The 25,309-nt window shown below is 44.2% G+C and overlaps 1 protein-coding gene across 1 annotated transcript in view; it reads right to left on the bottom strand.

Moving 5' to 3' along the window:
* LOC137651334 (DNA repair protein RAD50.L-like) overlaps positions 1 to 25,309 on the bottom strand; it is a 116,885-nt gene that overhangs the window by 39,678 nt on the left and 51,898 nt on the right. Inside the window, exons 12-14 of the mRNA XM_068384623.1 lie at positions 20,335 to 20,501; positions 16,844 to 16,937; positions 7,110 to 7,230 (exon numbers count right to left, since the gene is read on the bottom strand). Coding sequence (XP_068240724.1) covers positions 7,110 to 7,230; positions 16,844 to 16,937; positions 20,335 to 20,501 — 382 coding nt within the window. The remainder of the gene's footprint in view (positions 1 to 7,109; positions 7,231 to 16,843; positions 16,938 to 20,334; positions 20,502 to 25,309) is intronic.

Here is a 25,309-nt window from a genome sequence, read left to right as displayed (position 1 = left end):
GTACTCAAGTACTCCATGTAAACACAGAACCAATTTTCTCCTCGGTCCACTGGGTCTCTATTGGGGAGGAAGGGAGGGTCCTTTAATATATGATCACCGGGTAAGTATATTCAAAAATTTATTTTATTAATAAAAATAACATTTTTCAATATTAAACTTAGCCGGTGATCATATAAGCTGATTCACACCCAGGGGGGTGGGTAGAGACCAGCATTACATGTTTACATTATTATGAGCTAAGTATTTTGTATTTCATTTTAGCAGTTATTCAAAATAACAAACATAAAATAAATAAGTACCTGGTAAGGAAGTCGACTTGAACAATTACTCTGCCTTTTTAAGTACGTCTTCCTTACTGAGCCTCGCGATCCTCATAGGATGCTGTGCGACTCCTAGGAGCTGAAGTATCAAGGGTTGCAACCCATACTAAAGGACCTCATCAAAACCTCTAATCTAGGCGCTTCTCAAGAAAAGAATTTGACCACCCGCCAAATCAACCAGGATGCGAAAGGCTTCTTAGCCTTCTGGACAACCCAAAAACAACAATAAAAAACATTTCAAGAGAAAGATTAAAAAGGTTATGGAATTAGGGGAATGTAGTGGTTGATCCCTCACCCACTACTGCACTCGCTGCTACGAATGGTCCCAGGGTGTAGCAGTTCTCGTAAAGAGACTGGACATCTTTAAGATAAAAAGACGCGAACACTGACTTGCTTCTCCAATAGGTTGCGTCCATTATACTCTGCAGAGATCTGTTTTGTTTGAAGGCCACTGAAGTTGCGACAGCTCTAACTTCATGTGTCCTTACCTTCAGCAAAGCATGGTCTTCCTCATTCAGATGGGAATGAGCTTCTCGTATCAACAGTCTAATATAATAGGAAACTGCATTCTTCGACATAGGTAAAGAAGGTTTCTTAAAGCACACCATAAAGCTTCTGACTGTCCTCGTAAAGGTTTAGTTCGTTTTAAATAGAACTTAAGAGCTCTAACAGGGCACAAGACTCTTTCTAGTTCATTTCCAACCAAATTAGAAAGGCTTGGAATATCGAACGATTTCGGCCAAGGACGAGAAGGTAGTTCGTTTTTGGCTAGAAAACCAAGCTACAAAGAACATGAAGCCGTTTCAGATGAAAATCCGATGTTCCTGCTGAAGGCATGTATCTCACTGACTCTTTTAGCTGTGGCTAAGCAGACGAGGAAAAGAGTTTTTAAAGTGAGATCTTTAAAGGAGGCTGATTGTAGCGGCTCGAACCTTTCTGACATAATGAATCTTAGTACCACGTCTAAATTCCAACCAGGTGTGGCCAAACGACGCTCCTTCGAGGTCTCAAAAGACTTAAGGAGGTCCTGTAGATCTTTGTTGTTGGAAAGATCTAAGCCTCTGTGACGGAAGACTGCTGCCAACATGCTTCTGTAACCCTTGATCGTAGGAGCTGAAAGAGATCTTTCCTTCCTCAGATATAAAAGGAAGTCAGCTATTTGAGTTACAGAGGTACTGGTTGAGGATACTGATACCGACTTGCACCAGCTTCGGAAGACTTCCCACTTCGACTGGTAGACTCTAAGAGTGGATGTCCTCCTTGCTCTAGCAATCGCCCTGGCTGCCTCCTTCGAAAAGCCTCTAGCTCTTGAGAGTCTTTCGATAGTCTGAAGGCAGTCAGACGAAGAGCGTGGAGGCTTGGGTGTACCTTCTTTACGTGTGGCTGACGTAGAAGGTCCACTCTTAGCGGAAGTGTTCTGGGAAAGTCCACTAGCCATTACAGTACCTCGGTGAACCATTCTCTCGCGGGCCAGAGGGGAGCAACCAACGTCAACCTTGTCCCTTCGTGAGAGGCGAACTTCTGCAGTACCTTGTTGACAATCTTGAACGGGGGGAATGCATAAAGGTCTAGATGGGACCAATCCAGTAGAAAGGCATCTATATGAACTGCTGCTGGGTCCGGGATTGGCGAGCAATAATTTGGGAGCATCTTGGTCATTGAGGTTGCAAAGAGATCTATGGTAGGTTGGCCCCATGTGGCCCAAAGTCTCTTGCATACATTCTTGTGAAGGGTCCATTCTGTTGGGATGACTTGACCCTTCCGACTGAGGCGGTCCGCCATGACATTCATGTTGCCTTGAATGAACCTCGTTACTAGAGACAGGTTTAGATCTCTTGACCAGGTGAGGAGGTCCCTTGCGATCTCGTACAACTTCAGAGAATGGGTCCCTCCTTGCTTGGAGATGTACGCCAATGCCGTGGTGTTGTCGGAGTTCACCTCCACCACCTTGCCTAGAAGGAGGGACTTGAAGCTTTTCAAGGCCAGATGAACTGCCAGTAGCTCCTTGCAGTTGATATGTAACGCTCTTTGCTCCGCGTTCCAGGTGCCCGAGCATTCCCGACCGTCTAATGTCGCACCCCAGCCCGTGTCCGATGCGTCCGAGAAGAGAACGTGGTTGGGGGTCTGAACAGTCAGTGGCAGACCCTCTCTGAGGTTGATGTTGTCCTTCCACCAGGTCAGTGATGACTTCATCTTCTCGGAAATAGGGATCGAGACCGCTTCTAGCGTCTTGTCCTTTCTCCAGTGAACAGCCAGGTGAAATTGAAGGGGACGGAGGTGCAGTCTCCCTAACGCAATGAACTGGTCCAGCGATGAAAGCGTCCCTATCAGACTCATCCACTGTCTGACTGAACATCGGTCCTTCATTAGCATGTTCTGGATGCATCCTTGGGCTTGACTTATTCTGGGGGCCGACGGAAAAGCCCGAAAAGCTTGACTGTGAATCTCCATCCCTAGGTACACTATAGTTTGGGATGGGACCAGTTGGGACTTTTCCATATTGACCAGGAGACCCAATTCCTTGGTCAGATCTAGAGTCCACTTTAGATTCTCCAGACAGCGACGACTGGACGAAGCTCTTAAAAGCCAGTCGTCCAAATAGAGGGAGGCTCTGATGTCTGCTAAATGCAGGAATTTGGCAATATTCCTCATCAGTTTCGTAAAGACAAGAGGCGCCGTGCTTAGGCCAAAGCACAAGGCTTGAAATTGGTAGACAACCTTCCCGTAAACGAACCTTAGAAAAGGTTGGGAATCTGGGTGGATGGGGACGTGAAAGTATGCGTCCTTGAGGTCTAAAGAGACCATCCAGTCTTCCTTCCTGACCGCTGCTAGAACAGACTTTGCCGTCTCCATGGCGAACGTCTGCTTGGTGACAAAGACATTCAGAGCACTGACGTCTAGCACCGGTCTCCACCCTCCTGTCTTCTTTACCACTAAGAAGAGACGGTTGTAGAAGCCCGGGGATTGATGGTCCCGGACTTTGACTACCGCTCCCTTTTCTAGTAAGAGAGACACCTCTTGCTTCATAGCTAGTCGCTTGTCCTCCTCTCTGTACCTGGGAGAGAGGTCGAAGGGAGTCGTTGCTAGAGGGGGCTTGCGCAAGAATGGGATCTTGTACCCCTCTCTGAGCAACTTCACAGATTGTGCATCTGCGCCCCTGTTCTCCCAGGACTGCCAGTAGTTCTTGAGTCTGGCTCCCACTGCTGTCTGAAGAATGTGGCAGTCAGACTCTGCCTCTAAAGGCCTTGGTACCTTTCTTCTTGCTCCCACGTTTCCCTTCGGCACGAGCACCTCCTCTGCTGGAGGCTCTGCCACGAAAGGGCGGAATGAATCTTGACGCTGGAGTATCCATCCTGGGTCTAGACACGGAAGGCAAAGGGGCGGCTTTGCGTGCAGATGACGCAACCAGGTCATGCGTGTCTTTTTGAATCAAGGAGGCAGCAATCTCCTTGATCAACTCCTCTGGGAAAAGGCACTTCGAGAGAGGGGCAAACATAAGCTCCGACCTCTGACATTGAGTTACTCCAGCTGACAAGAAGGAGCAAAGGTTTTCTCGTTTCTTGAGGACCCCGGAAACGAACGAAGCCGCAAGCTCACTGGAACCGTCCCGTATGGCCTTGTCCATGCAGGACATAATGAGCATGGAAGTTTCCTTGTCAGAAGGGGAGGTCTTCCTGCTCAACGCTCCCAAACACCAGTCCAAAAAGTTAAACACTTCGAACGCTCTGAACACTCCTTTCATCAGATGATCTAAATCTGAAGGAGTCCAACAAATCTTGGAGCGTCTTATGGCCAGCCTGCGGGGAGAGTCTACTAGACTTGAGAAGTCGCCCTGGGCAGAGGCAGGAACTCCCAAGGCGAGAACTTCTCCCGTGGCATACCAGACGCTCGATCTGGAAGCGAGTTTCGCAGGGGGAAACAAGAATGCTGTCTTCCCCAGGTGCTTTTTGGACTGCATCCAATCTCCCAACACCCTTAAAGCTCTCTTGGACGAGCGGGCGAGGACGAGCTTCGTAAAGGCAGGCGCGGATGACTGCGTGCCTAAAGCGAACTCAGATGGAGGTGAGCGTGGGGCCGCAGAAACAAACTGATCTGGATACAAGTCCTTGAACAGTGCAAGTACTTTCCTAAAGTCCAGGGAGGGAGGCGTGGTCTTGGGTTCGTCGATGTCCGTGTGCGGGTCGTCAAGGTGTGCAGCGTCGTCATCATCAGAGAGTCCATCGTCTGAATGCTGAAGAGGAAGCGGCAAAGGAGTAGGCATTGGCTGGTCAGCTGAGTCCGGCAGCACGGGTGCATGCGTGACTGCACTGGACGCAACGTCATGGAACTGTTGGTCAGTCTGAGAGCAGGCAACAACCATAGCTGCGCGGTGGCGCAAAGCGTCTACTCCCGACTGTATAGTCTGCTGTGGGCGAGTAGGGGTAACCACAGTGGGTTGCGGAGGTTGACGCACCGCGTCAAAACAAAACAACTTAGGTTGTTGTTGTTGTAACTCGCGAACGTCAACGGAGGGTTCCGTGCGTCGGCGAACGTCAACATGCGGCTGGCAGGGTACAGTGCGCATGGGTGGCGGGACTCTCACAGCTGGAGTGCGGGAGAAGGCAGCCTCAGCGTCAACTTGACGCACAACCGTGGTTGGTTGTAGGCTAACGGGTGCAGCGTCAACCTTCTCCGCACGAAAGTCCTGCATTAACGATGACAACTGTGTCTGCATGGTCTGCAGCAAAGCCCACTTAGGGTCTACAGTAGCAGGTGCGGCAACAGACGGTGTTACTGCCTGTTGCGGTACCGCTTTGCCTCTCTTAGGAGGTGTGCAGTCATCTGAAGACTGCAGCGAGTCCGAACTGACCCAGTGGCTACAACTGGGCCGTTGGACTTGCGCGGAAGGGACCTTGCGTTTGAGAGGTCGTGAGACCTTGGTCCATTGTTTCTTCCGAGAAACATCTTCCGCAGACGAGGAATAAATGGGCTCTCTCGTCTTCTTGTGGGTGGGGCGATCTTGGCAAGATACGTCCGAAACCACGGAGGGAACGTCTGTCCGCTGATTAAAGCCTGTCGAACCCTTTGGTCGTACGACATTGCTTCTCCCCTGGGCTTGGGAGCTTGCAAGAGGTCCCGGACTGGGAGGACGACAGGCACGAACAGACGCACCCTCAAGCGCAACACTAACACTTTTCACAACACTTCCACTCACTAGGTCACTACCCACTGCACTCTTACCCTTCAACTCCCTGACGTCTGCCATGAGTTGGTTACGGTCACTCGCCAATGACTCGACTCTCTCACCCAGAGCCTGGATGGCACGCATCATATCTGCCATCGAAGGTTGTTGAGTGCTAGAAGGGGGATCAGGAGCAACCACTACAGGGGAAGGAATAGGTTGTGGGGCATGGGGAGAGGAAAAATCAACTGAGCGAGATGAACTCCTCCTGACTCTATCTCTCTCTAGCCTACGTGAATATTTAAGGAATTCGAGAAAATCGAATTCCGAAAGCCCAACGCATTCCTCACACCGATCTTCCCATTGACAGGATTTACCCCGACAATTGGAACAAATGGTGTGCGGATCGATAGAGGCCTTCGGAAGACGCCTTGAACAGTCCCTAGCACTACACTTCCTGTATTTAGGGACTTGAGAAGGGTCAGCCATCTTGAATTAGTCAAAGGGGAAATTCAAAATCTATCCAAGTCGTCAACAAATAATCCAAAATTCAATCAAAGAATGCAAGGAAGTATTGAAGATAACCTCTGCAAAGCGAAAGCTAATAACTAGAAATGAGTACTTCACCAAAATCTGTGAAAATCAATCCAGTAAGCAACAGCGTATTTAGTAGGTCTTGCCAGTGGCACGACAGAGAGAAAATTGGTTCTGTGTTTACATGGAGTACTTGAGTACCTGCTCGACAGATGGCGCTGTTGACGTACACCCCCACCTGTATAGCGATCGCTGGCGTATTTTGTCCTTAGGTTTTTCTGTCGGGCAGCAGAGCTGACAGCTTATATGATCACCGGCTAAGTTTAATATTGAAAATTAGGGGAAGTGCCTTGGTATATGTATGTATGTATCTATAAAACCTATGTTTCTTAAAAAAATTTAAAATCCTAAAAACTAAGAAATTCTCTGTCTGATAAAAGGTCATGATGCTCCATAGTGTCAACCATACAGGGAATATTAATGTGGGTAGAACTTGATAAATCAATTGATCAATAAAGTTTAGGTTTCATAAAAGCCGAACATCATGTGACACTGATTAAGTCACTTACTAATCACATACGGATATGATAAAGTGCTTGAAACTCTGTAAGGAGATATCCCTTTATGCTCCTTTTTTGGCACATTTCCGAGAGTACTGAAGGTTCTTAGCAGTGTCCTTTCAGGCCCTGCTACAATATTTTCCATCATCTACTTTTCAACTATTCTATTTGGTCTCTTCTTAACTGCCTGTACAACTTCTTTAAAATTCATTCTGCTTCCAGACAAGTAAATAATTCTACAATTGATGCATCATCTGAATTCTGTATTATCCCATACTTAAAGCCAACAGTAACCACTAAAAGCACTAAAGATTTCAAAGACTACAGTATAACTCCATCAAGAACTAGTTGCTGCTGAATACCAAAAAAATCATCAAAAATAAACAACAGGCATTATCTATAAAACCTAATTTCAAAGTTCTGACACAAAAACGTCCTGAGTCTGAGCTCTACTAAAATATTAAAACCAATTCAAGTTGCTATAATCACTATATCTAGAGTTGAAGGACTATACTGTACTACTCACAAACATACCTCTAATTTCCTCTTCTTTTTTCTTAATCATGCTCTTGTGGTTTTCAAGACGAGTCTCTAACATGGTTTTCTTCTTATTAAGGCTCTCTTTTTCTTCACGCAATTCTGCAGACCGTTGCCTCTGTAACAGTTATGCTGTATTTATGTCTATGTACAAAGAATATATATATTTTTTTTTTCTGTTTGATGTCGGCTAACCCCCCAAAATTGGGGGAAGTGCCTTCGTATATATATGTATTTATATACAAAGAATATTACAACTCACATATGTATTCTTTTATTGATTTGGTATGAATTTCAATAACCTACTATTATTGAAGGGTCATTCTTTTATTTCCTTCAACTTTTAGTCAACTGAGATCTATTCGCATATAAGAAAATCTTAAAACATAAAATGGTATTGAAAATATATAACTTATCAAAAATCTAATTAGAAAGACTGGATATAAATATACAAATAAATAAAACCTGCCTCCTAATGTTTACTCATAAGAAATATTCAGTAAATTTAGCTAAAATTTCCCATGAATGGCAGTTTCCAGAAATAAGTCTGCAATAAAAGGTATTCTAATAAAGTGTGTATTTTTGCCCTTATATTTTTTTCTCCTATATGTACCATCAATGCAAATGTATTTGCTATAGCTTCAGGTAACCATTACTTATATGTTTAAATCACAGCCTTAATTAAAGCGCCTTCTCTTAAATATGCTGAAAAAATTTTTCCCAATATGTCTGTGGGTCTTTCATGCCACCAAAGAACGTCGTTTCAGTTTATAAACATTGTTAATGAATAATGTTAATATTAGTGTATTTGTAAAGCTGATAATGACTTAAGTTTAATAACAGCATACTTCATCACCCTTCAATGTATATTTTGCTTACTAACATTGATAGTAATTTGATATAGTGGTGTATTTCATTTGTGTACAAGACTATTTTTGGGGGGTGTCAAGGTTTATTACATGATTAATATTTTTAAGTGTGTTATTTACTATATAAATTTTTATTTATTCTTTTGTTATTCTACCTATCAATCATGCTATTTTGGTATGTATTATTTTTATATAATAATAATAATAATAATAATAATAATAATAATAATAATAATGATAATAATAATATATTTACAATACCTTAATATTCTAATCTGCTAAAATTGAAAAGAATAGAGCATTTATAAAGAAACAAATAACATTTCAATTAAGTGAAAACATTCAAAGAAATCCAGTATCGTACTTATATTGGGTCATTTTCAATTTACCATAAAGGAGTTCAGGATCCTTATAAAAACTAACTCAATACTTATTTTTTTTTTTTTTGGATAAAGTACACTATGGCCATCAAAAGATCTTATGACGTAAAACAAGCCAAACTATTTGATAGTGTGAAAAGCCATTTATCTTATTTCAGGGGGCAGTGAACATGAATTTAACCATATCATCAACTTAAATCTTACCCATTTTAGAAAGGCATTGATCAATTACAATGATATGCTTGTAAGTCAACTGATACATTTCTGTTGACTTGGTTTTAAAAGAATGTAGCGTACATGTTATAGATCCTGTGATAACACTGAGAACTATTGTTTAACAGGAAAACAATTAATTAACAATTCTTTCCTATAATATTTTATAAAATATGTTATTTTCATTAGTAAAATAAATTTTTGAATATACTTACCCGATGATCATGTAGCTGTCAACTCCGTTGCCCGACAGAAATCTACGGTCGGGATACGCCAGCGATCGCTATCCAGGTGGGGGTGTACACAACAGCGCCATCTGTGAGCAGGTACTCAAGTACTTCTTGTCAACAAGAACTCAATTTTCTCCTCGGTCCACTGGTTCTCTATGGGGAGGAAGGGCGGGTTCTTTAATTCATGATCATCGGGTAAGTATATTCAAAAATTTATTTTACTAATGAAAATAACATTTTTCAATATTAATCTTACCCGATGATCATGTAGCTGATTCACACCCAGGGTGGTGGGTGGAGACCAGCATACATGTTAACAAAGAAGCTAAGTATCCCGTATTTCATTTTATCAGTTATTCAAAATAACAAACATAAAATAAATAAGTACCTGGTAAGGAAGTCGACTTGAACCATTACTCTGCCTTTTTTAAGTACGTCTTCCTTACTGAGCCTAGCGGTCCTCTTAGGATGCTGAACGACTCCTAGGTGCTGAAGTATAAAGGGCTGCAACCCATACTAAAGGACCTCATCACAACCTCTAACCTAGGCGCTTCTCAAGAAAGAATTTGACCACCCGCCAAATCAACCAGGATGCGGAAGGCTTCTTAGCCGACCGTACAACCCAAAGAACAACAATAAAAAGTATTCAAGAGAAAGGTTAAAAAGGTTATGGGATTATGGGAATGTAGTGGTTGAGCCCTCACCTACTACTGCACTCGCTGCTACGAATGGTCCCAGGGTGTAGCAGTTCTCGTAAAGAGACTGGACATCTTTGAGATAGAATGATGCGAACACTGACTTGCTCCTCCAATAGGTTGCATCCATAACACTCAGCAGAGAACGGTTCTGTTTGAAGGCCACAGCTCTCACTTCATGTGTCCTTACCTTCAGCAAAGCAAGGTCTTCTTCCTTCAGATGAGAATGTGCTTCTCTAATCAGAAGCCTGAAGTAGTAAGAAACTGCGTTCTTAGACATCGGTAGAGAAGGCTTCTTGATAGCACACCATAAAGCTTCTGATTGTCCTCGTAATGGCTTTGACCTTCTTAAATAGTACCTTAGAGCTCTAACTGGGCAAAGTACTCTCTCTAGTTCGTTCCCCACCAAGTTGGACAGGCTTGGGATCTCAAACGACTTAGGCCAAGGACGGGAAGGAAGCTCGTTTTTAGCCAAAAAACCGAGCTGCAAGGAACATGTAGCCGTTTCAGATGTGAAACCTATGTTCCTGCTGAAGGCGTGGATCTCACTTACTCTTTTAGCTGTTGCTAAGCACACGAGGAAAAGAGTTTTTAATGTGAGGTCCTTAAAAGAGGCTGATTGGAGCGGTTCAAATCTTGGTGACATTAGGAACCTTAAGACCACGTCTAGATTCCAGCCTGGAGTGGACAACCGACGTTCCTTTGAGGTCTCAAAAGACCTAAGGAGGTCCTGTAGATCTTTGTTGGTGGAAAGATCCAAGCCTCTGTGGCGGAAAACGGCTGCCAACATACTTCTGTAACCCTTGATCGTAGGAGCTGATAGGGATCTTACGTTCCTTAGATGTAACAGGAAGTCAGCAATCTGGGTTACAGTGGTACTGGTTGAGGAAACTGCATTGGCCTTGCACCAGCTTCGGAAGACTTCCCATTTAGACTGATAGACTCTGAGAGTGGATGTCCTCCTTGCTCTGGCAATCGCTCTGGCTGCCTCCTTCGAAAAGCCTCTAGCTCTAGAGAGTCTTTCGATAGTCTGAAGGCAGTCAGACGAAGAGCGTGGAGGTTTGGGTGTACCTTCTTTACGTGAGGTTGACGCAGAAGGTCCACTCTTAGAGGAAGAGTCCTGGGAACGTCGACTAGCCATTGCAGTACCTCGGTGAACCATTCTCTCGCGGGCCAGAGGGGAGCAACCAACGTCAGCCGTGTCCCTTTGTGAGAGGCGAACTTCTGAAGTACCCTGTTGACAATCTTGAACGGCGGGAACGCATACAGGTCGAGATGGGACCAATCCAGCAGAAAGGCATCCACGTGAACTGCTGCTGGGTCTGGAATCGGAGAACAATACAATGGGAGCCTCTTGGTCATCGAGGTAGCGAATAGATCTATGGTTGGCTGACCCCACAGGGCCCATAGTCTGTTGCAAACATTCTTGTGAAGGGTCCACTCTGTGGGGATGACCTGACCCTTCCGGCTGAGGCGATCTGCCATGACATTCATATCGCCCTGAATGAACCTCGTTACCAGCGTGAGCTTTCGATCTTTTGACCAAATGAGGAGGTCCCTTGCGATCTCGAACAACTTCCTCGAATGAGTCCCTCCCTGCTTGGAGATGTAAGCCAAGGCTGTGGTGTTGTCGGAGTTCACCTCCACCACCTTGTTTAGCTGGAGGGACTTGAAGTTTATCAAGGCCAGATGAACCGCCAACAACTCCTTGCAATTGATGTGAAGTGTCCTTTGCTCCTGATTCCATGTGCCCGAGCATTCCTGTCCGTCCAGTGTCGCACCCCAGCCCGTGTCCGATGCGTCCGAGAAGAGACGGTGGTCGGGGGTCTGAACAGCTAATGGTAGACCTTCCTTGAGAAGAATGCTGTTCTTCCACCACGTTAGAGTAGACCTCATCTCTTCGGAAACAGGAACTGAGACCGCCTCTAGCGTCATGTCCTTTATCCAGTGAGCAGCTAGATGAAACTGAAGGGGGCGGAGGTGGAGTCTCCCTAACTCGATGAACAGGGCCAGCGATGAAAGTGTCCCTGTTAGACTCATCCACTGCCTGACTGAGCATCGGTTCCTTCTCAGCATGCTCTGGATGCATTCTAGGGCTTGATTGATCCTTGGGGCCGACGGAAAAGCCCGAAAAGCTCGACTCTGAATCTCCATACCCAGGTAGACAATGGTCTGGGATGGGACGAGCTGGGACTTCTCTAAATTGACCAGGAGGCCCAGTTCCTTGGTCAGATCCATAGTCCATCTGAGATTCTCCAGACAGCGACGACTTGTGGGAGCTATTAAAAGCCAGTCGTCTAAATAGAGGGAGGCTCTGATGTCTGCCAAGTGAAGGAATTTCGCAATATTCCTCATCAGTCTGGTAAACACAAGAGGTGCCGTGCTTAGGCCAAAGCACAGGGCTTGGAACTGGTACACAACCTTTCCAAAGACGAATCTTAGGAAAGGTTGGGAGTCTGGATGGATGGGGACGTGAAAGTACGCGTCTTTCAGGTCTAACGAGACCATCCAGTCCTCCTGCCTGACCGCTGCTAAGACCGACTTCGTCGTCTCCATCGTGAACGTCTGCTTGGTGACAAAAGCATTGAGAGCACTGACGTCCAGCACCGGTCTCCAACCTCCTGTCTTCTTGGCTACCAGGAAAAGACGGTTGTAAAAGCCCGGGGATTGATGATCCCGGACTATGACCACCGCTTCCTTTTGTAGCAAGAGCGACACCTCTTGTTGCAACGCTAGCCTCTTGTCCTTCTCCTTGTAGTTGGGAGAGAGGTTGATGGGAGACGTAGCTAGAGGGGGACTGCGGCAGAACGGAATTCTGTAACCCTCCCTTAGCCACTTCACAGACTGAGCGTCTGCACCTCTGCTCTCCCAAGCTTGCCAGAAGGTCTTGAGTCTGGCTCCTACTGCTGTCTGGAGAGGAAGGCAGTCAAAACTTGCCTTTTGCGGACTTGGAACCCTTCTTGGACTTGCCACGGTGACTGTCTGCACGGGTACCTCCTCTGCTGGAGGCTCTGCCACGAAAGGGCGGGATGAACCTAGAAGCAGGTGTGTCAACTGCTGCAGGGCGGAAGGGTCTAGGCACGGAAGGTAAGGTTTTAGCCTTACGTGCAGAAGATGCCATAAGATCATGAGTATCCTTCTGGATAAGTGAGGCAGCCATCCCCTTAATCAGCTCCTCCGGAAACAGACACTTGGAGAGAGGAGCAAACAGCAACTCTGACTTCTGGCAAGGAGTGATACCAGCTGATAAGAAGGAGCAAAGATGTTCTCTCTTCTTAAGGACTCCTGATACATACGAAGCCGCAAGTTCACCAGACCCATCCCGAATTGCTTTGTCCATGCTAGACATGATCAGCATGGCCGAGTCCTTATCTGAAGGGGAAGTCTTCCTGCTTAAGGCTCCCAAACACCAATCGAGGAAGTTGAATATCTCGAAGGCACGAAAGACTCCCTTCAACAGATGATCTAAATCGGAAAAGGACCAGCAGATCTTCGAACGTCTCATAGCCAACCTGCGGGGAGAGTCAACCAGACTTGAGAAGTCGGCCTGGGCAGAGGCAGGAACCCCCAAGCCGGGTTCCTCTCCCGTGGCATACCAGACGCTCGACTTAGAAGCAAGCTTGGGAGGCGGAAAGACGAAAGAAGTCCTTCCCAGTTGCTTCTTGGACTGCAACCAGTCCCCCATAACCCTCAAAGCTCTCTTAGATGATCTGGCGAGAACAAGCTTGGTGAAGGCAGGCGCAGCAGACTGCATGCCCAGAGCAAACTCGGAGGGAGGAGAACGAGGGGTTGCAGACACAAACTGCTCAGGATACAAGTCCCTGAACAAGGCAAGGACTTTACGAAAGTCTAAGGAGGGAGCAGTAGACTTGGGCCCTTCAAAATCAGAGTGAGGCTCATCCAGATGTGCAGCTTCATCATCCGATACCTCATCATCCGAAAGCTGAGTTGTAAGAGGTAAAGGCAGAGAAGAAAGCTGAACGGCTGAATCCGGCAGTACGGGTGCATGCGTACCTGCGGATCCAACATCATGCCGCTGCTGGTCGGTCTGCGAGCTGGCAACAACAAAAGCAGAGGGCTGGTGTGTGGGAGGGTCTGCGGTGGGATGAGGAGCATGCGGTATGGTATGCAGAGCATGCTGTAAGGTATGCGGCTCATGCTGCATGGTATGCGGAGCATGCTGTAAGGTCTGCAGAGCATGCTGCATGGGCTGAGGAGAATGCCGCATAGTGCTGGAACCCGGCAACTCCTGATGCGGCAGCTCACGCATGTTAGCAGATGGTGCAGCAAGAACATGCGTCTGGCCGGGTGGACTGCGCATCGGTGGTGGAGCTCTCACAGGTGGAGTGTGGGAGCAGGCAGCCGCAGTATCTGCTGAGCGCACAACCTCGGCGGGTTGTAGGTTAACAGGAGCCTTCTCAGCATGATACTCCTGCATGAATGCAGCAAGCTGAGACTGCATAGTCTGCAGCATGGACCACTTAGGGTCTACTGTGGTTGGAGCAACAACAGACGGAGCAGTAGCCTGTTGAGGGACCACTCTACCTCTCTTGGGAGGTGTGCAGTCATCAGATGACTGCGGCGAATCCGAACTGACCCAGTGGCTACACCTGGGCCGTTGGACTAGCTCGGAAGGGACCTTACGCTTGAGCGGTCGTGAGACCTTGGTCCACCGTTTCCTCCTGGAAACCTCTTCCACAGACGAGGAATGTAAGGGCTCATTCGTCTGTATGTGGATGGGACGATCCTTAACAGATACGTCCGCAACCACTGAGGATACATCCGTGCGCCGATCAAGGCCTGCCGAACCCTTTGGTCCTTCGACATTGCTTCTCCCCTGGGCTTGGGAGCTTGCAAGAGGTCCCGGACTGGGAGGACGACTGGCACGCACAGATGTACCCTCATGCGCAACACTGACACTGACACTTTGCACATCACTAGCACTAACACTTCCCACTGCACTTTTCGCTTTCAGCTCTCTGACATCTGCCAAGAGCTGATTACGGTCATTAGCCAATGACTCCACTTTGTCACCGAGAGCCTGAATGGCACGCAACATATCCGCCATACCAGGCTGAGCACTCGTAGCAGGTTCGGGAGTCACCACCACAGGGGAAGGAAAAGGTTGAGGGGCATGGGGAGAGGAAAAATCCACAGAGCGAGAAGAACTCCTCCTATTTCTCTCCTTCTCTAACCTATGTGCATATCTAAGGAATTCGTTAAAATCGAATTCCGAAAGCCCAGCACATTCCCCACATCGATCTTCCAATTGACAGGATTTACCCCTACAATTGGAACATACGGTGTGAGGATCTATAGAGGCCTTCGGAAGACGCCTAGTACAAGTCCTAACACTACACTGCCTGTACTTAGGTACTTGAGAGTGGTCAGACATCTTGAATTTAGAAGTAGTCAAGGGGGAATTCCAAAATCTAGCAAAGTTCGTTACCAATTAATCTAAATTAATTCCAAAAGCTTGCTAAGCTAATGAGAAAGCTTCCTGAATAGCGAAGGCTATAACTTTAGAGCAAATACATCACCAAATCGTGAACAAAGACTCCAAAATCAACAGCGTATCCAAGTAGGTCTTGCCGGCGGCACGACAGAGGAAAAATTGAGTTCTTGTTGACAAGAAGTACTTGAGTACCTGCTCACAGATGGCGCTGTTGTGTACACCCCCACCTGGATAGCGATCGCTGGCGTATCCCGACCGTAGATTTCTGTCGGGCAACGGAGTTGACAGCTACATGATCATCGGGTAAGATTAATATTGAAAAACAACCCACATATAATTAATTGTTTTTATTGTAGTAATTTGAGTTTTATCATCATTGTTAGGACTGTACTGAACAGGCAACATTTCTTCACATAAATAGATGCCCATTTAGGCTACGGGAGAATGAGCATCTTTGCTTCAGCTGCCACTACTAATTGTTTTATGGTCAAAAAGATGCTAATAAAGGATGGAAACCAGACCCACTACTCCTTGACAACTCTTTAACTTATTCAATTTTTTTCTTGTATATTAGAAAAGAAAAAAAAAAGAAGAGGTTGTGAAGAAAAACATGTACAGTTGTATTTTAGTTTTTAACTGTCAACTTGGTTCCCTCTTCATGTAACCTTAAGCTTTGACAGTACAAAGGAGCCCAAATGAGAGAGAAATTTTATTTTTGCCAAAAAAAAGTTTTTGTCTTTGGAGATGGACACATTGTGGTGATGTCTCTTCTAAGCATACATTTAAGGTAAATAGTGGACCATACAGTCGTAAGTGTAGTGTGAAAGTTATTCTGAATATTTATATTATGGATCTGTATATATGTTCCTCAGAATCATATAACATTTATAAAATTAAAGAAAAAGTATATAGTATTTAAATTTTAATCAAAGTCAAGACATATTTCTCATGGGCTAAACATTAAAACAAAAAGAAAATGATAACATGTAAAGAAAACACCAAGATTGTTGGCTAGACCTCCTCTATATCCTGAGAATTAGCACAAGCATCGCAACTCATTTAAATGGTGTAAAATACAGGATTTACTCAAATTTACATTAAAAACCAAGGTGACCAAAAATAGAAAATATCAAATTACATCAATGAGGGAATAAAATCAGAAGAAAATCTTACACTAAAATAGGGTAATATATTACTTTACCAAAACCTTCATTTGACCCTATTCTGAGCTTGGCAGTATTGCAAAAAATCATCAACTTATGCTAAGTATAGCCTTGGACCTGGGAATTGAAGTCCTGAAAAAACAGTTGTGCAAAAAACTCTAAAAGTATGCTGAATCTATTTTACTTTTGTTAAATCATTCCGTACTATATATAGCTCACGATTAGTAAAATGATACTTTGAAAAATGAGACCTGAGCATCATCACCTCACATTCTATAATTGCAGAATTCAAAATTCAACATACAGGTTGCATGAAAGTACATCTGATGAAGTTAGAATGGTTTGAAATTGTGCCTTCTGTTTTAGAGCTTACTAAGACGCAGTTCCGGTAGGCCCTGCTGCTGCCTCCGATGCCTTAGATGACCGCGGAGGTAGCAGCAGTAGGGGATTCAGCATTATGAAGCTTCATCTGTGGTGGATAATGTGGGAGGGTGGGCTGTGACACCCTAGCAGTACCAGCTGAACTCGGTTGAGTCCCTTGTTAGGCTGGGAGGAACGTAGAGAGTAGAGGTCCCCTTTTTGTTTTTGTTTCTTTGTTGATGTCGGCTACCCCCCAAAATTGGGGGAAGTGCCTGGGTATATGTATGTACTAAGAAACATAAACACAGTATTGACACAACAAAGATATTGATGCACTGCACTTCTTTACAAACATATAGTACTCACTGAACTATTAAGGTAAGCTTCTAATTTATTCTTGATATTTTCCTCTGGAATCTCACCAAACATATGCTCAAATTCATCCTTGTGTTTTCGTTTACTGGAAAAAAAGATAAAAATACCATATTATTATTATTATTATTACTATCCAAGCTACAACCCTAGTTGGAAAAGCAAGATGCTATAAGCCCAGGGGCTCCAACAGGGAAAAATAGCCCAGTGAGGAAAGGAAATAAGGAAATAAATAAATGAAGAGAACAAATTAACAATAAATCATTCTAAAATAAGTAACGTCAAAACTAGTCTTGCAATCATGTTTCATAGCTAATATCAATTAATATAAAGACCTCCTAAAATTAAGGAACCTATTTCAATGATAAATTTTTTATCTATTTCATCACAATTCCATATACAATATTAAACACTAGTTATCTTGTATAAATATAGTCCTCAGCCTTTAGAACTCTCATTTCCTTTTTTCAATAAACAAGAGATTTTAGTAACAGGTATTTTCTACTGTGTACATTCATCAATCATATTTTCTATAACCGCATTTCTGTCAAATCTAAAAAAAATATATGTATATAATTAAATTTCTGACAATTCTACATTTCAATTCAACCATCAACAAGACCAAGACACCAAATACCATATGAGCTACTGTTCCTTAAAAATAAGTTTGCTTACCTAGAAAGGCAACCCATTTTCTTAAATACTTCTTTGTCATCACCATTCACAATGCCTTTTGTAAAAAGTAATAAGGGAGAGAAATTATTTGGAATAAAAGAAATATACAGAAAAGATAAACAGCAGTCCCTGTTGGGATTGTTGCAAGGAACGTGATTACCATTCTAGCATAAAAATAAAATCACACCAAAAAAGGAAGTGCATTACAAATTTCAAAAGTATTTCGTATTTTTCCTAGCAATACAAATATAGAGGACATGTCTCCAGCTGAGCTACAACAGCTGTTGAATTCATTAACAAAGTAATTAATGACAGGTGGTGAGCAAGATTGTGATGACCTGTCCCTCTACCTGTCGGAAGCACGGCACTTTCGGCCTTCGGCTCTGGGCTAAGAAGGGGGTTGGTTGAGGAGGGAAGTTCCATTTTACAAGACTCTGATTGATTTGTACATTAGGCAAGGAAAAATACAAATTACTCTTAGAAATTTGTTATTTGTCCCTAAGTGTATAAAAACCTTTCGTCCTCTAAAATAGGGAGACTTACTGATTGATGGGTCTGATGTCTCCCTAGAACCAAGCTAGTTGGTTTTTTTTCTTCATCGGAAGTGCCAACCTACCTAGTCACGTACAGGAGCTGAGATGACACCAGCAAACTCTTATTTGCATATCATAGAGATGAATAGATGAATAGGGGTTGGCCTGTCCAAGAAGATTGATACCTTGTCAAATAAGGGATCCCCCTGAAGAGGATATACCGGTAAGTAAGAAATAACATACCTTGTATATGATGATCCCAGGGTTGGAATAAATTTTATCCTCCACCTTGTTAGGGAGGATGGGGGAGAAACTTCTTTAGATTTTAAAGAATGGACCTCAGAAGTGTAGCTTACCAGCATCATGTCAGATCTAGTGAGTAAATTCCTCCCAAATAGAGGGAGCAGGAAAATGAAGACCCAGTTAGTCCACTTTTCCTTCCAGACTTACATTTATATGTCACAATAAACACATAGATATTTCCTGTCCCATGTGGGAGCTAGGGTGGCTACACAATTGCTTGATCAGGCACCACTGGACCAAGCAAAAAGTGTCAAGGGATCAAGCACAAAATGTCAAGGGATCTGTGGGTATACTCCCGTATATAAAAAGCCTTGAAGGTGATCTGGTGTTTCCAAAAACTAGCCTTTAACACAAGGCAACTGAAAAATTCCTATTGAAGTCTAGGGTGGGGGCAATACCCATGACTACATTAGCTCTGGTCCTAGCTGGTATCTCAATCCTATCAGCAGTCCAAGTATACGATGTACGAATTATTTAAAGAAACCAAAAAGAGATGGTGTTCCTTGATACCTCTCTCTTAGTCCTGGTAGTGATAAGGATTGAGTCGCAGACACCCGGGCCTAATGTGTTGGGTCATCTTCAGGCAAAACTGCAGGGACCTCATGGGACTCAAAAGCATCATATCTCTGATCCCCATCCGACCAGAAAGTTCTAACAGGGTACAGAACGTGTAAGAGCCTTGTAAATGAGGATCATCTCCCACTCCAGGAGGCTGAGATCCCAGGCTGGGCAAGACTACTCGAAGCTCCTCATAAGCATTGACAAATCCCACTAGATGTCTATACCTTTCCATGGAAATACTATACTCAAGACTGTGGCCGCGGGGGCATGAAACAATTAGAATAGCGCCAACGTTATCCCTGCGTGTCGTAAGAGGCGACTAAAAGGGACGGGACGAGGGGGCTGGGAACCCCCTCTCCTATATAAAAAATCCTGTGAGACAGCAACAAAGAGATGGAGCTGGGGGGAGAGTGACTGCTCCCCGCACTCTAGTTTGTTTCTTGTTGTTGTTGGCTACCCCCCAAAATTGGGGGAAGTGCCTTTGGTATATGTATGTATGTATGTAAGACTGAGCGGTAGCCTTTGACATCCACAACTGACAGGCACTTCTCTAGGCGAAGGAAGACAAGGAAATCCACAACCTGCGCTAGAGTTGTTCCAACCGGAACAACAGCAATTGCAAAAGATGGCCCACTTTCCCTGGTAAACAGCAGCAGAGAACTGTCACATGCACCTAGACCTCTGAACAGTGCCTCGCGAAGACTTATGCATGTAGATGCTTGATAGCCTCCAACCATGTGGAGTTCCGGCGACTTCACAGATTAAGATACCATTTTGCATGTGGCCACCTGGAAGCCATCAAGGTCATCCTGAGTCCTGCCATATTCAACACATGGTTCATTAGCAGATGGATCAGGCTGAACGGATGAACTGCGTAGGTGTCCAGAAGATACCAAGGTGTCTTCGAACAAGGACCATAGGTTTGAAAAAGGGGACCTAAAAACTAAGGAGCTTTCAGTTTAGCTGTGTAGCAAACAGTTCAGTCACCAAAAAACTCCACAGAGCAAGAAGTCTCTCCACTATGCTGGGATATAGGTAACTCTCCAACTCTATTACCTGCCCTTGTCTACTAAGTGTGTCTACCAGCAACATTCCTCTTCCCAGAATGTATCTGGTTGATAACTCAACAGCACAAAATGTCACCCAGATATCCTTTTGCTTCATCAGCTTGCAAAGAGTGGGAGACCATGCCACCTTGCTTATTGACGTAAGCCACTACGGTGGTGTTGTTGCTCATCAATACTACCGAGTAATACGCCTCATTAAATGTTCTTGGAATGCTTCAAGCACAAGAAAGCCAGCCTGCATTTCTAGAACGTTGACATGAAAATGCATTTCTTCTGACCAAGAGGAATCTAATAACATCCTTACCTTTATGAACGATAACAAATTTCCGAAACCTCTCGTACTTACATAAAATGGACTTTGTTTTCCAAACTATCCTTCTCTTGAACATGAATATCAAGTTTAGATCGCGCTTGGGCTTGACGATTCATTTTGTTAACAACTCGTTTCTTATCTTCCAGCCTCAGCTCAACTTCACTCCTCAACCTTCTAATTCCTTCAATTTCTTCTCTAGCCTGAAGTTAACAGAAAAGAGTACACAATAAAAATTACTATAGATATATAACTGATAGAGTACTTTATTTAAAAATCACAACACAGAAATAGTGTAAAAATATATCAAGTCAGTTTTACAATCTCATTAACAATGTAAATTTTCAAAGCTATAACAGTAATCATCTTTCAGATTTAAGATTTAATTAAAGCTTCATGGCTATCATTCAACTATCTTCCATCTACCTATATACTGTTATTTTAAAACCCTAAATGCTATAAAAGCCAAATCAGTCCTTGGAAATTCCTTACTACTCTCCACATGGATTTAAATAGTAATGACTGATATCGGTCTCTCTAGTAAAATCAATTCTGAAACTGAAAACAAATTACTTTGGATAGACTCTGGTTCTGAGAATTTGAACCATATAGAATCTGGTTCTTAGAATTTGGGCTATAAGGTATTGGACCTTGTGGCAGTAAAAAGGAAAAGATAAGAGATTGGACAGCAAGATGGAAGCAAGGAAGCGGGAATGAAGGTATGGTAGACGACTAAATAGGGAACAAAAAGATGCCACAAAGACTATAAGTAGTACCTTCAATGTACTGATGGCACTGATCTCTATGGGGAAAAATATTTTAGCCTGTGGAGGCTATTTAAAGGAAAACATTTTCACTGGACCAATCTAATATCTGCAAACAGTAACTCCAAACCACAGCATTTAGGTAGATAATCAAATTACTGTACGAAGAGTGTTGGATATCAATTGAATATTCATCCACCTCTCATGTCTTTTCCATCTCTTCCTTTAGTCAGCTGTAGACAGAACTAGGACTGCATTAATACATAGCTAAAAATCACAGAATGAAAAGCCAAAGAAATACAAAACACATTAACCAACTCTATGTACATAGCTTAACAGCTTGAAAAAGTTAATACAATTACATAGTTTTCAAAACTGATCCCTTATCATCTAAGCTTCAATACATCCAAAAGCAATTGTACCAGATTTTAGAATATAAAGTAAATTCTACTTACCAAATTTTTAGTGGTTCTTTCACAAAAATCACAGGCTAACAGTGACATTAATTTATGTGTTCATTAATCTACCCACAGTGCTTCCCTATTAAAGACTTACATCAATAATTTATGTTAAAAGCTTATCTCACACACACATGATGTCCCTGATCCCTAATTTTTACTTGAACACCTCATTCTTATCTGCTTCTCCGCAGAGGCCAGTTTTGTAAAATCATATAAATATGTTATTTTCATTAGTAAAATAAATTTTTGAATATACTTACCCGATGATCATGTAGCTGTCAACTCTGTTGCCCGACAGAAATCTACGGTCGGGATACGCCAGCGATCGCTATACAGGTGGGGGTGTACACAACAGCGCCATCTGTGAGTAGGTACTCAAGTACTTCTTGTCAACAAGAACTCAATTTTCTCCTCGGTCCACTGGTTCTCTATGGGGAGGAAGGGCGGGTCCTTAAATTCATGATCATCGGGTAAGTATATTCAAAAATTTATTTTACTAATGAAAATAAAATTTTTCAATATTAATCTTACCCGATGATCATGTAGCTGATTCACACCCAGGGTGGTGGGTGGAGACCAGCATACATGTTAACAAAGAAGCTAAGTATCCCGTATCTTATTTTAGCCGTTATTCAAAATAACAAACATAAAATAAATAAGTACCTGGTAAGGAAGTCGACTTGAACAATTACTCTGCCTTTTTAAGTACGTCTTCCTTACTGAGCCTAGCGATCCTCTTAGGATGCTGAGCGACTCCTAGGTGCTGAAGTATGAAGGGCTGCAACCCATACTAAAGGACCTCATCACAACCTCTAATCTAGGCGCTTCTCAAGAAAGAATTTGACCACCCGCCAAATCAACCAGGATGCGGAAGGCTTCTTAGCCTTCCGGACAACCCAGAAATATTTCAAGAGAAAGATTAAAAAGGTTCTGGAATTAGGGAATTGTAGTGGTGGAGCCCCCACCACTACTGCACTCGTTGCTACGAATGGTCCCAGAGTGTAGCAGTTCTCGTAAAGAGACTGGACATTCTTAAGATAAAAGACGCGAACACTGATTAGCTTTTCCAAAAGGTTGCGTCGAAAGTATTTTGCAGAGATCTATTTTATTAAAAGGTCACGGAAGTTGTGATAGCTCTAACTTCGTGTGTCCTTACCTTCAGCCAAGCTTGGTCTTCCTCATTCAGAAGGGAATGAGCTTCTCGTATTAACAGTCTGAAAATAATAGGATAAAGAATTCTCTGACATAGGCAAAGATGAATTCTTAACAGAACACCATAAAGCTTCAGACGGGCCTCGTAAAGGTTTTTAAAATAGAACTTAAGAGCTCTTACAGGACATAATACTCTTTCTAGTTCATTTCCAACCATACGATAAGTTTGGAATAACGAACGATATTGGTCAAGGCCGAGAAGGCAGCTCGTGTTTGGCTAGAAAACCAAGATGTAGAACATGTAGCCGTTTCGGATGAAAATCCGATGTTCTTGCTGAAGGCATGAATCTCACTGACTCTTTTAGCTGTGGTTAAGCATATCAGGAAAAGAGTCTTAAAGGTGAGATCTTTCAGGGAGGCTGATTGAAGTGGTTCGAACCTGTCTAACATAAGGAATCTTAGAACCACGTCTAAATTCCAACCAGGTGTAACCAAACGACGCTCCTTCGTGGTCTCAAAAGACTTAAGGAGGTCCTTTAGATCTTTATTGTTGGAAAGATCTAAGCCTCTGTGACGGAAGACTGATGCCAAGCTTCTGTAACCCTTGAAAGTGGGAGCTGAAAGAGATCGTTCTTTCCTCAGATATAAGAGGAAGTCAGCTATTTGAGTTACAGAGGTACTGGTCGAGGATACGGATACTGACTTGCACCAGTTTAGGAAGATTTCCCACTTCGATTGGTAGACTCTAAGGGTGGATGTTCTCCTTGCTCTAACAATCGCTCTGGTTGCCTCCTTCGAAAAACCTCTAGTTCTCGAGAGTCTTTCGATACTCTGAAGGCAGTGAGACGAAGAGCGTGGAGGCCTTGGAGTACCTTCTTACGCGTGGCAGACGTAGCAGGTCCACCCTTAGGGGAAGAGTTCTGGGAACGTCTACTAGCCATCGAAGTACCTCGGTAAGTTATTCTCTCGCGGGCCAGAGGGAAGCAACTAGTGTCAACTTTGTTCCATCGTGAGAGGCGAACTTCTGCAGTACCTTGTTGACAATCTAGAACGGAGGGAATGCATATAGATCTAGATGAGACTAATCTAGTAGAAAGGCATCTAAAAGAACCACTGCTGGGTCCGGGATAGGTGAGCAAAGTATTGAGAGCCTCTTGGACATCGAGGTTGCGAAGAGATCTATGGTTGGCTGGCCCCAGGTGACCCAAAGTCTCTTGCATACATCTCTGTGGAGGGTCCAATATGTTGGAATTATTGTCCCTTCCTACTGAGACAAACTGCTAAGACATTCCAGTTGCCTTGGAAGAAATTTGTTACTAGTGAAAAGTCTAGACCTGTTGAACAGGAGAGGAGGTCACTAGCGAACTCGCACCATGTCAGAGAGTAGGTCCCTCCTTGCTAGGAGATGAACATCAAAGCAGTTGTCCGGGTTGACCTCCATTACTTTGTCTTGAAGGAGAGACCTGAAGCTTTTCCAGGTCAGACGTACTGCCAGAAGCTTCTTGCAGTTATCCTTTGACTCGAGTTCCATAATCCCGAGCATTCCCTACCGCCTAAGGTCGCACCCCAGCCTACGTCCGATGCGTCTGAGAAGAGAACGTGGTTGGGAGTCTGAACAGTCAGGGGAAGACCCTATAAAAGGTTGATAAAGTCCTTTCCTCAGGTTAGACCAGACTTATCTTCCGGAAACCGGGATCGAGACCGCTTCTAGCGTCTTGTCCTTTTCCAGTGAAGAGCTAGATGAAACCGAAGAGGACGGAGGTGTAGTCTTCCAAGTGACACCAATTGAACCACGGATGACAGTGTCCTAACCAGACTCATCCACAGCCTGACAGGGCCGTATTCCTTCTTCAGCATCTTCTGGATGGATAGCAGGGCTGGGGATTGATCTTCTTGTTCAGCCATGTCCTCATCAGAGGGTTCCTCATCCGAAACTGATGAGGAAACGGCAACGGAGTGGGCAACGTCTGACTCGCTGAATCCGGTCGCACTGGTGGATGCGTGACGGAGCCGGACACAAGATCATGGTACTGCAGCACAGTCTGTGAACTGTCAACCATGGGGATGCAAGGAAGTACAGCGACAACCCGAAACTGTCTAGACTGTCTGGGTAGTACAGACAACCCCTTATCGGGTTGCTGAGGTTGCCGCACTGCGTCACAACAAGTCACCTCTGCTGGTTGTTGAACGTCTTCCCAGTGACACACTGAACGTCCACAACCACCTCCGAGAGTAGCTTAACGTCAACGTGCGACTGGCAACCCACACTGGGTCGCACCGGTGGAGGAACCATCTCAACTGGCGGACGTGAGTAGGATACCTCAGCGTCAACAGGGCGTACAACCAACCGGTAGGAAGGTCGTTGGCAAGAAGGTTCTTCTCCGTAAAAAATCCTCTATCAAGGACTAAGCTTGGACTGCATGTCTTGCAACAAAGCCCAAGGTCTATGGGAGCAGGTGTGGCAACAGACGGGGTTAGCGACTGAAGCGGAACCATTTACCCTCCCTGGAAGCATGTTATGCTTAAATTAAAGTCCATAGGAGGCTAAGCAGCTTAAGGCTCCTCTCCAAATGACAGAGTCCTCAAGGGAATATCAGAAGGAGGGAGAACAGCACTTTCTCATCTACAGGAACC

Source organism: Palaemon carinicauda, chromosome 12 (genome assembly GCF_036898095.1).
Source record: "Palaemon carinicauda isolate YSFRI2023 chromosome 12, ASM3689809v2, whole genome shotgun sequence".
NCBI lineage: Eukaryota > Metazoa > Arthropoda > Malacostraca > Decapoda > Palaemonidae > Palaemon > Palaemon carinicauda.
This window is presented reverse-complemented; position numbering and strand designations above follow the sequence as displayed.